Here is a 14,610-nt window from a genome sequence, read left to right as displayed (position 1 = left end):
CAGGCAATGTGGGGCCTGGAAAAGATGCTGGCCTTGTAAACCAGACAGCCAGGTCTGCTGTGCCCAGGAGAGCAGGGGCCTCTCCTGGCCCTCTGGCCTCTTCTGGACTTTCTGGGCCATTCCCCCTCCACTTTTCTCTTTTCCAGAGTTACTGCTTCTTCCCTCCCTGCCGCAGGGTTTCTGGACCTCCCCTAGGCCTTTGTTTCACTCTCTGCCATGCCCTGGCCCTGCTTTTAGGGCCTCTGTCTCCTTGGGTTTCTTCCCTGATCAGTCATTCCACCAATACCCATGCCTCACTGGATCCCGGAGCCGCCCACTGGCTGGTGGGAGAGAACATCTGGCTTGGGGACAGTCGTCCTCCCCAGTTCTCTATCTACCCCACTTCTCACTTCACCCCTTCGCGTCTGCCTATGACTTCCTCTTCCATCTGTCTCTGTATCCCTGCCTCTGTGTGACCATCCGTCACAGGAGCTTGGATAAGGAAAGCCCATCCTCGGTTTCTCCATCCCCTGTCCCTTCTCAAGTTCTCATCCCCATGGTAATGAGGGGAGGTGGACTCTACCACCACCTATATTTTAGATACAAGGACACAGAGGCTCAGAGATTTGAGGTGGCCCGCTGGAGCTACGCACCTGGTAACCGGCCGCACCTGGCCGGCAAGGCCCCGCCGCGCCGCCTGCAGTTGGTCAACGCGCCGTCCGCCCCGCCCCCGCCTGCCCCGCCCCCGCCCAGGCCCCGCCCCGCCTGCCCCGCCCCCGCCCAGGCCCCGCCCTCGCCCCGCCCTCGCCCCGCCCCCGGCTCGGCGGCCTGAGGACCCGGAGCACAGGCGCCCCAGCCTGCGGCGGCGGCGGAGACAATGTGGTTCTTTGCCCGGGACCCGGTCCGGGACTTCCCGTTCGAGCTCAGCCAGGACCCCCCAGAGGGCGGCCCGCCGGGGCCCTGGGTCCTGCACCGCGGCCGCAAGAAGGTGAGCACGGCCCCGCTCTGCAGGCCCTGGCCGACCTCGGCCTCGCCTAGTCAGCGCCGCCGGCCCCGCCGCGTCGCGCCCCGCCTGACGTGGCTGCGGAGCCTCCGGGGCAACGGGCCGCGGGAGGGGGACGGTCAGTGACGACGTGGCGGGCGGAGGACCGAGGGACAGCAGGCGGACGGAACCGGGGTCACGTGGGCCCGACTCAGGCCCCGAGGGCCGACCTGGGGAGAGACTGGCGGCGGCCCTGTCCTCCCCGCGCTTAGCAGCTCTGGGGACCATCTCGGAGCTGGCCTGGTCGCCTGGGGCCCGGCCCACATCCCTCAGGTTCCTCTGCCCTCCTCCCTCAGGCCACAGGCAGCCCGGTGTCCATCTTCGTGTATGATGTGAAGCCCGGTGCCGATGAGCAGACCCAGGTGGCCAAAGCTGCCTTCAAGCGCCTCAAAACTCTCCGGCACCCCAACATTCTGGCCTACATCGATGGGCTGGAGGTACCCGCCCAGGGCGCTGCCCCGTCTTTGCCCCCTCGCTTTCTTCCAGTCTCCCTGTCTTGCCTTCCTGCTTCCACCCCTCCTGCCTCAGCACCCGCAAATTTGATCCCCTTCTCCACCTGTCTCCCCATGCCTCTCATCTTCCCTTCCTCTTACACCATGTCCCCTTTTTCAGACGGACAAATGCCTCCATGTAGTGACAGAGGCAGTGACCCCACTGGGAATGTACCTCAAGGAGCGAGCGGAGGCTGGTGGCTTGAAGGAGCTAGAACTCTCCTGGGGCCTACACCAGATTGTGGTGAGGTGGGGGGCAGTGGTGATGAGAGCAGGGTGGGGGACTTCAGTTGCTGAGTGTGATGGCTCCTTCTGCCCCCAGAAAGCCCTCAGCTTCCTGGTAAATGACTGCAGCCTCATCCACAACAACATCTGCATGGCTGCCGTGTTCGTGGACCGTGCCGGCGAGTGGAAGCTGGGGGGTCTGGACTACATGTATTCGGCCCAGGGCAATGGTGGGGGACCCCCCCGGAAGGGGGTCCCCGAACTTGAGCAGTATGACCCCCCGGAGTTGGCTGATGGCAGTGGCAGAGCAGTTAGAGAGAAATGGTGGGTGACTGGGGGCAGCATGCCCCAGCCCACCCTATTCTGGAAGCTCCTGTAGTCTCAGGACCCCTCAACTAGTTGACACTCCCCTGTCCCCTGCTGCCCAGCTGGGGAGGGAACCAGGGTCCTCCAAGAGGTAGGCCAAGATAAACACAGGCTTTGGGTGTGTTTTGGTGGTTCTGAGTTTGAAAGATGTGTGATCTGGGGTGGATGTCCTTCCTTCTCTGAGCTTCACTTTCTTTATCTGTCAAATGGGACTAATGAACCCTGCTTCTCAGGGCCGATGAGAGGATCAGCTGAGGGACGTAGTTCAGGGTTTGCCATATAGTTAGTGTCTGGTGCCTGAGGCAGATTGGAGGCCTGTACTAGCAGGTGGCAGGGCCTGGAGCAGCTCTGATCCCTGCCTCAGGTCAGCTGACATGTGGCGCTTGGGCTGCCTCATCTGGGAAGTCTTCAATGGGCCCCTACCTCGGGCGGCTGCCCTGCGCAACCCTGGGAAGGTGAGTGTCTTACCCAACCCCAGCCCGCTTCTGCCAGCCAACCAGCCCTGCCCTGCCACTGACCCTTCTCCCACAGATCCCAAAATCGCTGGTGCCCCATTACTGTGAACTAGTTGGAGCCAACCCCAAGGTGCGTCCCAACCCAGCCCGCTTCCTGCAGAACTGCCGGGCACCCGGCGGCTTCATGAACAACCGCTTTGTGGAGACCAACCTCTTTTTGGAAGAGATTCAGGTGAGCCCTCCAGCCGATCCTGAGCTTTGGTCCTGGGTTCTTCACCCCATCCTCCCTACCCACTTTGTGGGCTCCTCCATGACTAGACCCTGGGAGGCAACCATGGATTATGGAGCCAGGCTTTCTGGGTCTGGACCCTGGTTCCGACTCTTACTGTGTGACTTGTCTGACACTTGTTACTAATAATCGTACCTACTACTTCAGAGGAGCTTGGTGAGGGTTCAGTGAGTCTGAAGTGCACAGCATAGTGTTTGGCACATAGTAGGTACTTAGGGACTCCCCTGGCACTCCAGTAACCACTTGTGCATAGTGGCCCTGGCTCTGATATATGCTGTGCCCAGTGCTGCGATGTGCTGTGGCAGGGGGTGGTGGGGTGGGGGTGGAATCAGACCCAGATCCCTGCCCTCAAGGATCAAGCAGGGAGTAAATGGGCCAGGTACCCCCTCTCGGGGATTCTAGCTCGTGGAGAGGGACAGAAAATACATAAATAAGGGAATTTGAACTCCCCAGGACAGGGGTAAGTACCAGGAAGGAAAATAGTGGGTCAGAGTGCCCAGGGAAGGGCTCTCTCAGGGCTGGCATTTGAGCTGAGACCTGAAGAGTAGGAAGGTGGGAGCCATGGGGATGATAACTGGGAATGAATATTCCAGGCAGGGGGAATAGCACATGGAAAGATGTGAGGAAGGAATCTTTGGCTTAATCTCCTTAGACTTCAGTTTCCCGGTCTGTATAATGGGGATAATAGTAGTCTCTGCTGGCCGGTAGGTAGTTGTAGGGAATGAAAGAGGAAGGCTCAGCCCCAGATGCCTGCTCTGACCTGGCCATGTGTGCGGCACACAGAAAGGTGACAGAGAGTCTGGAGCGGGAAAAGAGTGACAGGCCCCTGCACAGACCCTGATGGAGCAGGGGCGGGGGGGACCTGAGCTGCATCTTGGCGCAGAGGCACCAGAGACGCTGAGCCCCGTGCCTCCTGGGCAGTGTGGGGATAGCAAGATCTGTGGAATTCTCACATGGCTGACTCTGCCAGGCTGCCCTTCTTAAAAAATGTGCTCCATAGGAAACGGGCTGTGTCTGGCCAGTCCTGAGGAGAATGTGGGAGGGCAGTGCCAGGGGGCCCCCCTTCCTGTCACAGGGCAGACCAGGGGAGGGGGCTTAGCTAGGCAACCCTGAGTGTGGTTGGGTCTTCCTCTGGGCTTTGGCGCCTCATGAGCCCTGCTGTCAGAGCACGAAGACTCCCTTCCACCCTCGACTGGACTGCTCAGGTGCCAACCAGGTCCTCTTCCTCCCCAGCCAGAGGTCAGCTCTTCTGCACCAGGCGGTGGCTTAGGGGAATGAAGGTACGATCGTGAGTTCAGGAACTTTGGAAGCATGCAGAACTAGGTTATAATCCCTGCTCTGTCACTCTTGGCTAGTGACATTGAGACTCAGCCTCCTTGCCTGTACATGAGGGGATGAGTGCCTCTTCACAAGGTGCAGCACAGTGGAGGCACCAGACCACCAAATCACACTCTTCTCTGACTGTTTCCTAGCTATGTGACTTTGGACAGATTCCTTGTCCTCTCTGTGCCTCAGCTTTCTTGGTGGATTAAACGTGGACTATGTTGGCACCTAGCTCATCAAGTTGTGACGAGATTATTTAACCTGTGTAAAAGTTTTAGTATATCGCTCTGACTGGCCTGTAGTCTATCCTCAGGAAATGTGAGTTGTGGGGATCACGGCCTCAGAAGGAGGTTGGGGGATCATTGAGGTTACAGTCTGGCCTGTTTGGGTTCAGTGGGAAGACCAGGTTTAGAGGTCAACTGCACCTAATCCCTGCTTTCCCCTCAGTTTGCCACAAACACCAACCCAGCTGGAGCCATGGGGATGGGGGAACTAAACCCTCTCCCCTCTGAGCCTTAGTTTCCTCATCCTTGTGCTAGGGTTTATAGTACCCACACCTTGGGTTATTGGGAGGAGAAGAGGCCATGTTGACAAAGGACCTATGCCCCAGGCGGCTGGCTTCCCAGCAACAGGTCACGCACAGTGATGGGAGTGACGATCACTGACCAGGCACCCATGCTGTGTCAGGCACTGTGCTGGCAGCTTTCCTGTGCACAACAGTTCTGTGAGGTCGTATTGTTATTAACCCATTTCACAGATGGAGGAACTTGCCCAAGGATTTGAACCCGGACCAGTTCAGCTCCAGAGCTCATAAGCTTAAGTTCTTTTTCGGGGTGGGGGCTGGTGACCCTCTGTCCTTGCCCATAGCTGAGGAATGGCCTGATGACACTGAACTCCTACCTGTGTTCTGTCCTTGTTCCCCCAGATCAAAGAGCCGGCTGAGAAGCAAAAGTTCTTCCAAGAGCTGAGCAAGAGCCTAGACTCTTTCCCTGAGGATTTCTGCCGGCACAGGGTACTGCCCCAGCTGCTGACCGCCTTCGAGTTTGGCAATGCAGGAGCCGTGGTCCTCACACCGCTCTTCAAGGTGGGCGGGGGCTGGGTGGGTGTCCATTGCAAAAGAGAAGGCTCTGGGGAGGGACAGCCTGGTTAGGGCAGATGCACACTCATACACACTGCAGGTGTACACTCACACACACACTGCAGACCCATACACACACACACACACACACACACGGCAGATACACATATACACAGGGGGCAGACCACGCTCACACACACAGAGACACACGCATGCAGTTGAGGAGCTACTGCTGATATCTCATTGGTTCAGCTACCAAGGGCCACTTGATCTCAGGGAGGCTGTGGGGACTTCTTGTCCTTGAGGAGGTGAAACCCTATGCCTCTAAAATTCTTTTTTCGAAGACCCCTTACTTCAGAGCCATTAAACCTTCCTCCATTTCCCCAAGACAACGCCCTTGTTCTGACTGTGCGCTCTAGTTTCCAACCCCAGTTTCCGTCCTCTCTCCTGACCACTTGGCCCTCTGTTCATTTGACTTCTAGGGGTTCGATCCTCCCCACCTTCTTCAGACCCCAGCCCACTCTTACTTGGGCACCTGCCATTCCCTACTCTATCTAGCCTGGGAGAACCCTTTCCCCCGAAGGGGGAAAGACAGCAAGCAAATCCTGTATGGCTGGGAATCTCCAGAAATTACAGAATTAGAGTTAGAGGGACATCCAGCTTGCCAGCGGGCACCTTCATTTCCCGGGGGACAAAAGAACAATTTAAAAAAGGGTGATGGGGATCCCTGGGTGGCGCAGCGGTTTGGCGCCTGCCTTTGGCCCAGGGCGCGATCCTGGAGACCCGGGATCGAATCCCACGTCGGGCTCCCGGTGCATGGAGCCTGCTTCTCCCTCTGCCTGTGTCTCTGCCTCTCTCTCTCTCTCTCTCTCTCTCTCTCTCTCTCTGTGTGTGACTATCATAAATAAATTTAAAAAAATTAAAAAAAAAAAAAAAAAAGATTCTCTTTAAAAAAATAAAAAAAAAAATAAAAAATAAAAAAGGGTGATGAAAAAAATAAATAAATAAATAAATAAATAAATAAAAAAGGGTGATGGGGACAGCCCGGTGGCGCAGCGGTTTAGCACCGCTTTCAGCTCAGGGTGTGATCCTGGAGACCTGGGATCGAGTCCCACGTCGGGGTCCCTGCCTGCTTCTCCCTCTGCATATGTCTCTGCCTCGTTCTCTCTGTGTCTCTCATGAATAAATAAATAAAATCTTAAAAAAAAAATGGGTGATGGTGAGAAGGGCAAGAAGATTTTGGTTCAGAGGTGTGCCCAGTGCCATACTGTAGGAAAGGGAGGCAAGCGCAGGACTGGGCCAGATCTCTGTGGTTTATCTGGGTGAAAGACAGGTCAAGCCCCTGGATTTTCTTACAAGGATGCCAACCAGAATGAAGGCACCACCTGGGGAGAGGAGACACTGATGGAGTGTTTGCAGAATCCCAAGAAGCACATTCCTGGAACAAAAATGATCTTTGCTGACATTAAGAAGACGGAGGAAAGACTGAACTTGATAGCTTATCTCAAAAGAGCTAATAAGGATAATAGTTGGCCATTGCCTTATTTATTACAAAACAAAAATGTCTCATAACCTTTAAGTGTACCATATTCAAATGGGTCTCAAAGGCCAGAATTCAGATCATGAATGGCTGATAGAATATTTCTTTTGGACAGTCCTGGTTTAAATAAGGCTGGCTTGTGGTTAAATGAATATAATCAGCTTTTTGAACTTGATAGTAATTCTGGTTCAGCAAGTGCTGTCACTGTTTCCCCCTTCTAAAAGTATGATTGGAATTGATTATTGATGTTCAGCTTTTCACAGAGATGGCAAATGTCATCTCTAAACTTAAAGGAGATTGGTTTTATATTTAAACTTATATAACTGGTTATATTAATGTATTTAAACGCTGAGGAAATCCCTTCACTGTCTCAGAACAGCAAGACTCGGCTGTGTTTCAAGTTGTTTTGCTTTGCCTGTTAGAGGCAAGGACTGAAGATAAGCTGGCAGTGTCCACTTTATCTTTTTGGTCTTAACCATGCCAATTTAATTAAAATTCCCTGCATCTAAAATGTTGCCTTTTGCTTAATGAAAGGCATGTTAGTGTGGTTTATGTGGTAATATTAAATGAAGAATATTTAACACTTCTCACATTTTACAGATGATCTGTACGGTCAGTTGCTTTTAAAATTCAGTGTGACAAGATAAAGCTGCAGACTTGGCTTGTGAATTCTTTACTAAATCAAGACTAAGTTATAATTCAGGATTATTTTCTAAACAGCTATTCAAAGACACTACTGTAGAATTACCATATATGTATGATTGGTAATGGTGCTTTTGCCAAGTCATTAGAAGGGTTAAAATAGAGGTGATATATCATCAGCACAAATATGTAAATTATGTGATAAGGCTTAGGATAATTAAAAACAAAATAACAGATTTTTTTTAAAAAAAGGAATTATTTTTAGAATTCTGTGTGCATGTGGTATATTGGTGCCTGATTATAGGGAGGAGCACAGAGCTTTCATCAACTTCTTGGGAGGCTGCCTTGACCCAGAAAGGTTAAGGGCAGGTCTGCCTGAGATGGAGTATGGGCAGAGGTGCTGCTGGAAAGTGCCTGACTCCTACCATCACCCCATTCCCACCCTGGGAAATCAGCAGGGAGTTCCAGGAAAGTAAGTGAGCCTAGTAAAGTCATCCCACTTCTTTTTTTTTTTTTTTTTTAATTTATTTATTCATGAGAATACGCAGAGAGGAGAGAGAAACAGAGACACAGGCAGAGGGAGACGCAGGCTCCATGCAGGGAGCCTGATATGGGACTCGATCCTGGGACTCCAGGATCACACCCCTGGGCTGAAGGCGGCACTAAACTGCTGAGCCACCGGGGCTGCCCAAGTCATCCCACTTCTATGGAAGTAGCTGAGCTCCCTCTTCTTGCTCTTTCCTGAAGGTGGGCAAGTTTCTCAACGCTGAGGAGTATCAGCAGAAGATCATCCCTGTTGTGGTCAAGATGTTCTCATCCACTGACCGGGCCATGCGCATCCGCCTCCTACAGCAGGTAGGGGCTATAGTTAGACCCTGTCTCCTTCTACCCAACCCAGACCCCACCTTGGCTGCTGGGGAGACCCCCCCCTCCAGCACCCAGCAGGTAGCCAAAGCCCCCACCCTAGCACCCCAGAAACCTTTCCCTAAGTACACACAGGTGAGATACTGGTAAGGCTAGGCTCTTAGGAAATGGAGACAATCAGGGCTCATTGGCAGCTTTGGGAAGGCACATCCTGCCCAAACTGCAGGCCCTACCCCTGCCATCCAATCTCTTGGCTTGGTCACTTTAGCCATTTAGAGTAGGGATAATAGAGTGTCTCTCCTGCCAACTCTAGGTCAGTTGGAAGTATCAGACAAATCTATGGGTTCGGGGGTGGAGGCATCTGATAAGCAAGGAAATCCTAGAGGTTCCCAGGTATCATTCTCTCTCTAACTGCCAAACATGCTAGTTTTCCCCTTGCTACTTTCTGGGTCAGGGTTATAACCCCTTTTATAGAAAATACAGTGGAGGCTCCAAGAAGGGGTGTGGTACAGGCCCAGAGGCCAGACCTTCCAGCTCCTAGTCCTTGGTTCTTCCCAGTACCCTCCTGGGCTCTCCTCATCACTCCACAAGGTCCAAGGCCAGAGAAGGGCCAGATGCCAGTTGGAGGGTTCAGGAGACTCACCTGTTTAGCCGCTGGCTGCGTAGAGGGAATAACCGAGCCATGAAACGGGCCGGTGGCCATGGTCAGGTAGGAAGGGCTGACTGTGTTCTCACTTCTACTGGACCACAGATGGAACAGTTTATCCAGTACCTTGATGAGCCAACAGTCAACACACAGATCTTCCCCCATGTTGTACATGGCTTCCTGGACACCAACCCTGCCATCCGAGAGCAGACAGTCAAGGTAGCTAAGCCCTGGTTTTCCAGGTCTTGAATGGGGCTCACATGAGGACACAGAGGCCTTGGTTTTGGCCTGGGCATCTAAGCAGGTTGGGAGGGGCAGGTACCATCCTGCATGTTGGTCCAGGTTTTGGGCTTAGCTCAGCAGCTGGTGGGGGTTGCAGGGTGGGCATGGCCTGTAGTCCTCTGTACAGCAGACCCTGGCTGAGCATCTCACTATGCCCAGCCCTGTGCCCCATGCTGGGATGCAGTATGTCTTGGGAAGCTGCTTTTTGAGGTCGCAGGGAATGGGCTTGCCAGACAGTAAACTGGATTAGAAAAGGTATGTTAGGAGGCTCCTGGTGGCTCAGTAGGTTGAGCCTGACTCTTGATTTTTGTTCTGGTCATGATTTCAGAGTCCTGAGATCAAGCCCCACATCAGGCTCTGCACTCAGCCTGAAGTCGGCTTCTCTCTCTCCCTCTGCTGCTCCCCCTGCTTACCCAAGCCTGCACTCTCAAAGAAATAAATAAAATATTAAAAAAAAAAAATAAGGAAAAGAAAGGATATGTCAGAAAGTCACAGAGTATAAAGAGAAGGGTTTGCAGGTTTTTTTTTTTTTTTAATTTTTATTTATTTATGATAGTCACACACACAGAGAAAGAGAGGCAGAGACATAGGCAGAGGGAGAAGCAGGCTCCATGCACCGGGAGCCCGATGTGGGATTCGATCCCAGGTCTCCAGGATCGCGCCCTGGGCCAAAGGCAGGCGCTAAACCGCTGCGCCACCCAGGGATCCCCGGTTTGCAGTTTTAAAAACAGCGATCAGGGAAGACTTTGCTAAGGAGGTATCATTTAAGGAAAAGAGACAAGGGATCAGGCTCCAGGGTGCTTGGGAGGAAATGTGCTCCCTGCAGAAGGAACATGTGCAGAGGTCTTGAGGCCAGCCTGTGCCTGGAGTGAAGGAGCAGGAGGAAGTTTAGCATAGCTGAAGGGGAATGGGGAGAGAGGCAGAGTCAGAGGTAACAGTGGCTCCCATCTGAACGGTAGTAGCAGGTGGACAGAAGGGACCACATCCCAAAGGTGGGGCAGACAGTATATGCTGATGGGTGGCAGTAGAGCCAAGTGTGGCTCTGAGGTTTCTGGCCTTGGCAGCTGCAAGTTTACATTGCCATTTATCAAGAAGTTTGGGAGCAGCAGTTTCACAGGAAGCGGTTGGTCTGGTCTTGGCCACGTAAGTTGGGCAGGTGCAGGTGTCTGTTCAGCCACTGGTTATACATGTATGAAGTTTAAGGAAGAAGCCTAGGCAGGAGGTGCTCACCTAGGTATTGTCCGCTAATAAGGCATTTAAAGTCACAAAGGAGGTAAGATCGCGTAGCGTGAGGGGTAGAAGAGAAGAGGCCTGGGGAACAGATCTGGGGATCTGAACAGTCTCATCCACAGGAGATTGAGAAGGAGCAGCCATTGGGGTCAGAGGAGAACCAGGAGTGGGGGGTGGGGTCCTGGAGGGCCAGAGATGGAAGTCTCAAGGAGGAAGGAGATCTTGGGGGTGTCAAAGCTGCTGAGGGATCAGATATCGTTTTGGTTTGGATGGAGAACTGGCCATTGGATTTAGCAACATGGAGGTTCCTTGTGACCTCTACTCGAGCCACTTGGTAGAGTGTGGTACAGGGATGTTTCTGTGGAAGTCTGAATTGAATGCATCCAAGAGGGAGCAGAAGGAGAGTGATGGGAGGTGAGAATGTGACAAACTTTGGAGATTTTGCTGTAAAGGGGACAGAAGTATCCCCTTCCTCGACACTCTGGGTAGGGGCCAGGACCAGGTAGGGAGGTAGGTTTGGGAGGGCTTTGGCAGGTCCTGCCAGAGCCCAGTGTCCCAATTGGCCTCCGCACCCTCCCAGGAGGCCACTCCTATATGTGACCCTTGCTGGCTGTAGCCCACAGTTTCCACATTCCCCCACCCTGCAGTCCATGCTGCTTCTGGCCCCAAAGCTGAACGAGGCCAACCTCAATGTGGAGCTGATGAAGCATTTCGCGCGGCTGCAGGCCAAGGATGAACAGGGCCCCATTCGCTGCAACACTACCGTCTGCCTGGGCAAAATCGGCTCCTACCTCAATGCCAGTGTGAGTGCCCTGGGACCTCTGTCCCTGTCTCAGGACCCAGCATCCTCTAGGGCTAGGCCTCCTTGTGCAGGGGCTGGCATCCTCCCAGCCCCAGTGTCTGAGGGGTAGATGGTGGTGAATCTGGGAACTGAACCTAGGCTTGCCTGGCCCCATGACCCATGTGCATTCCCTCAGCCAGGGTTTGTAAATGGAGACTACTGCAACGCACAGACAGCAGGAATGAATGAATGAATGAATGGTATCAATGGTGTAGGTGGGGAGAGAGGCACAGGCTCCAGGGAAGCCGCTGCTCTGGCCCCTATGGTCCTGAGGCATCATGAACCCACTGAACTGGGAGGAGAAGCCAAGCTGGAGTTTTAAGTAGAAATTCTCCTCCTTTGTTAGTGATTTGCTCATCTTTTTCAGACTTGGGGTCAGGGGGCCTGTGGATGGCCTCTGCTCTGCAGCAGGTCTGGCAGTTCTGGGTCCCAGGACTGACCCCACACTCAGGAGCCCTCTCCCCTGCCCCTCCCAGACTAGGCACAGGGTCCTCACCTCCGCCTTCAGCCGTGCCACTAAGGACCCCTTTGCACCTTCCCGGGTGGCGGGGGTCCTGGGTTTTGCTGCCACCCACAACCTCTACTCGATGAATGACTGTGCCCACAAGATCCTGCCTGTGCTCTGTGGCCTCACCGTGGATCCCGAGAAATCCGTGCGAGACCAGGTGAGGCACAGCTGGGCCCGGGCTCTGGAGCTGAGGCTCAGGGGATATCTGGGCTCTAGCTGGCCTGGTGGGCTCACGGGAACCCTGGAGGCCCCAGCTCTGCCCCTTACTACCCCACAGGCCTTCAAGGCCATTCGAAGCTTCCTGTCCAAACTGGAGTCTGTGTCAGAGGACCCCACCCAGCTGGCTGAAGTGGGTGAGTGGCCCACACTCATGTTCCCTCTTTCTCCCACATCTTCAACTATCACCTGACATGGCCCCCTTCCACCTCCCTGGAGTATCTGAAAGCTGGAAGAACCCCAGAGAGCAGACCTGACACCATTGCTCCTCACCCACCCCACTCCCATCTCACAGATGGGGTGCGGATGCACAGGTCTGGAGAAGAGAGGGCCACTACAAGTTGCTCCGTGTCAGTTATTGCCTTCCTGTCATCTTCCCCATGAGGCCCTGGGGTGACTATACCTGTTTCTCTCTCTCATCATTGTCTAGAAAAGGATGTCCATGCGGCCTCCAGCCCAGGAATGGGAGGAGCTGCAGCCAGCTGGGCAGGCTGGGCTGTGACAGGAGTCTCCTCGCTCACCTCCAAGCTGATCCGTGCGCACCCAACAGCTGCCCCGGCTGAGCCCAACATCCCCCAGAGACCCACACCTGAGGGTGAGTGCCCCAGGGCTGCATCAGTGACTAAGAGGGCTCGGAGGAGTTGTTACTGTCTGGCTTCCCCAGGGGTGGTGGTGGGGACGTGGGAGACAGGGCAGGGTCTTATCCCTTCATGAGCTTCTCCTCCCTACCTTCCCCCCTACCCCAGCAACCTCTCCCTGTTTTGAGACCTTTCTGGGCCCCAGTGTATGGGAGCTCAGTGATCCTCTGCTCCTCAGGACTTCCTGCCCTGGCCCCCACCCTTGTCCCTGCCACATCCACAACCTCAGGCCACTGGGAGACACAAGAGGAGAGCACAGACACAGCGGAGGACAGCAGTGCTGCCGACAGATGGGATGATGAAGACTGGGGCAGCCTGGAGGTGAGTGGGGCTGAAAGGGTCTCCTCAGGCCACTCTAGCTCAGAGGTTATAGGCTGCCTTCAAAGAGCTCAGGTGAGCTTGGCTGGAGTCATGCCTGGCCTCTGCACAGCATCCCTGGTAAGTAGGTGTCATGGAGTGGCCCTGGTGTATAAGAGCTGGCAGCTGACACCCACTAAACCCAAGGGCCTCTGGGAGCAGGGCTGGAAATGAAAGTCCAGGTGGGTGGTTTTGGAGGCAGTCCATTGGTCTTCTCACCCTCTTCTGCTCCCCATCCTTCCCCCAGTAGCTCCAATGGTTAGTAAGGAGAGGCCATTCCCAGGCCTATGGAGTGGAGCTACCCTGAAGGGAATGGGGCAGACCTCTCCACTGCTGACAGCAGTCTCTGGCCCAGGGCTGTGGAGAGGGGTGTGGAACTGCTAGATCTCATTCCCTAGCCTCAGAGGAATGATGGCACATCCACTCTGTAGATGGGAAACAAGGCTTGAGGAGCAAATGAGATGGAATGCAAAAGAAGAAAGGGTGGAGCCCATGGCTGAGAAGAGGCTGGCAGGCTCCTTGCCCTTTGGGTGGGGGCTGAAGTGTCTATAGTCGTGCTCCCCTTCCCACACTGCAGCAGGAGGCCGAATCTGTGTTGGCCCAGCAGGAAGACTGGAGTACTGGGGGCCAGGCTAGCCGTGGTGGGCAGGTAAGTGGGGTGGGACAGGGGAGTTCCTGTGTGGGGGGTGGTCAGCTCCCCCCCCATCCCATCAGGCACTACCTCTCCACCTGCAGACCAGCAATGTGGACCCCAAATCCCCTGAGTCAGACTGGAGCAGCTGGGAAGCCGAGGGCTCATGGGAGCAGGGCTGGCAGGAGCCAAGTCCCCCAGAACCGCCCCCTGAGGGCACAAGGCTGGCCAGCGAGTATAACTGGGGTGGCTCGGAGCCCAGTGACAAAGGTGATCCCTTTGCTGCCATGTCTGCACGACGGGAGGCTGGCACCCAGGTACTTGGCACCCATCCACTTGAGGGTACAGATTGGGGTATACCTCAGCTGGGAGTCCACCTCCACTCCAGCCACACTTCCCTTTCAGCTGAGACCTGATTCTTGGGGCGATGACAACTGGGAGGGTCTGGAGACAGAGAGCCGTAAGTGCTTCCCCTGGGAAGTGCTTCCCCTGGCAGGGGTGGCAGTGGCGGGGGGCGGGGGGGGGGGTGGACCAGGGCCCTGGGCAGGTGCACGCTGGGAAGCCGAGACCCCTGTGGTCCTGAAGCCCTCAGCCCACCTCTTCCTCCTGCTCCCAGGGCAAGGGAAGGCTGAGCTGGCCCGGAAAAAGCGTGAGGAGCGGCGGCGAGAGATGGAGGCCAAACGCGCGGAGAAGAAGGCAGCCAAGGGTCCCATGAAGCTGGGGACCCGCAAGCTGGATTGAACTGTCGGTGTGGGCACTTGTAGCTGTGGAGAGCAGGCCCACAGATGTATTTATTGTACAAACCATTGCCAGCCTGGCCCCCTGGCCAGACACATCTCACGTGTACATAATCAGAGCCACAATAAATTCTATTTCACACCCCGGTGCTGGGCTCAGTGTAGCCCCTCCTAGGAGGCTTGGGTCTGGTGCTGCCCTGTGGAGTCCATGCCCATCGCAGACGTGAACA

At 54.8% G+C, this 14,610-nt stretch overlaps 1 protein-coding gene and 1 pseudogene across 4 annotated transcripts; both read left to right on the top strand.

Annotated features, from left to right (window-relative positions):
* Positions 1-794: 794 nt before the first annotated feature.
* Positions 795-14,522, top strand: SCYL1 (SCY1 like pseudokinase 1). Of its 4 annotated transcripts, none has more exons than XM_041721774.1 (18): positions 795-967; positions 1,318-1,458; positions 1,634-1,756; positions 1,835-2,061; positions 2,468-2,558; positions 2,635-2,790; positions 5,096-5,254; positions 8,178-8,285; positions 9,046-9,159; positions 11,100-11,255; positions 11,770-11,958; positions 12,079-12,154; positions 12,448-12,612; positions 12,834-12,976; positions 13,593-13,661; positions 13,748-13,960; positions 14,049-14,103; positions 14,260-14,522. In XM_041721774.1, exons 1-18 carry the CDS (start codon positions 857-859, stop codon positions 14,382-14,384), a joined length of 2,421 nt encoding a protein of 806 aa, XP_041577708.1. In that variant the 5' UTR covers positions 795-856; the 3' UTR covers positions 14,385-14,522. The 4 variants fall into 4 exon arrangements, with proteins under 4 accessions (XP_041577708.1, XP_041577706.1, XP_041577707.1 ...); XM_041721772.1 differs by having other exon boundaries at positions 13,727-13,960; XM_041721773.1 differs by having other exon boundaries at positions 13,590-13,661.
* LOC121471273 lies at positions 6,378-7,566 on the top strand (annotated as a pseudogene).
* Positions 14,523-14,610: the final 88 nt, after the last annotated feature.

This window comes from Vulpes lagopus, chromosome 11 (genome assembly GCF_018345385.1).
Source record: "Vulpes lagopus strain Blue_001 chromosome 11, ASM1834538v1, whole genome shotgun sequence".
Taxonomy (NCBI): Eukaryota; Metazoa; Chordata; class Mammalia; order Carnivora; family Canidae; genus Vulpes; species Vulpes lagopus.
Note: the sequence above shows the minus strand (reverse complement) of the source record. Positions and strands in the feature narration are given on the sequence as shown.

Excerpts from the sequence above, each read along its gene's own strand:
- SCYL1 (XM_041721771.1), top strand. The coding sequence starts at position 857 with ATGTGGTTCTTTGCCCGGGACCCGGTCCGGGACTTCCCGTTCGAGCTC. Across the intron at positions 1,459-1,633 it reads CCTACATCGATGGGCTGGAG|ACGGACAAATGCCTCCATGT; the intron begins GTACCCGCCCAG and ends CCCCTTTTTCAG. Across the intron at positions 9,160-11,099 it reads TCCGAGAGCAGACAGTCAAG|TCCATGCTGCTTCTGGCCCC; the intron begins GTAGCTAAGCCC and ends CCCACCCTGCAG.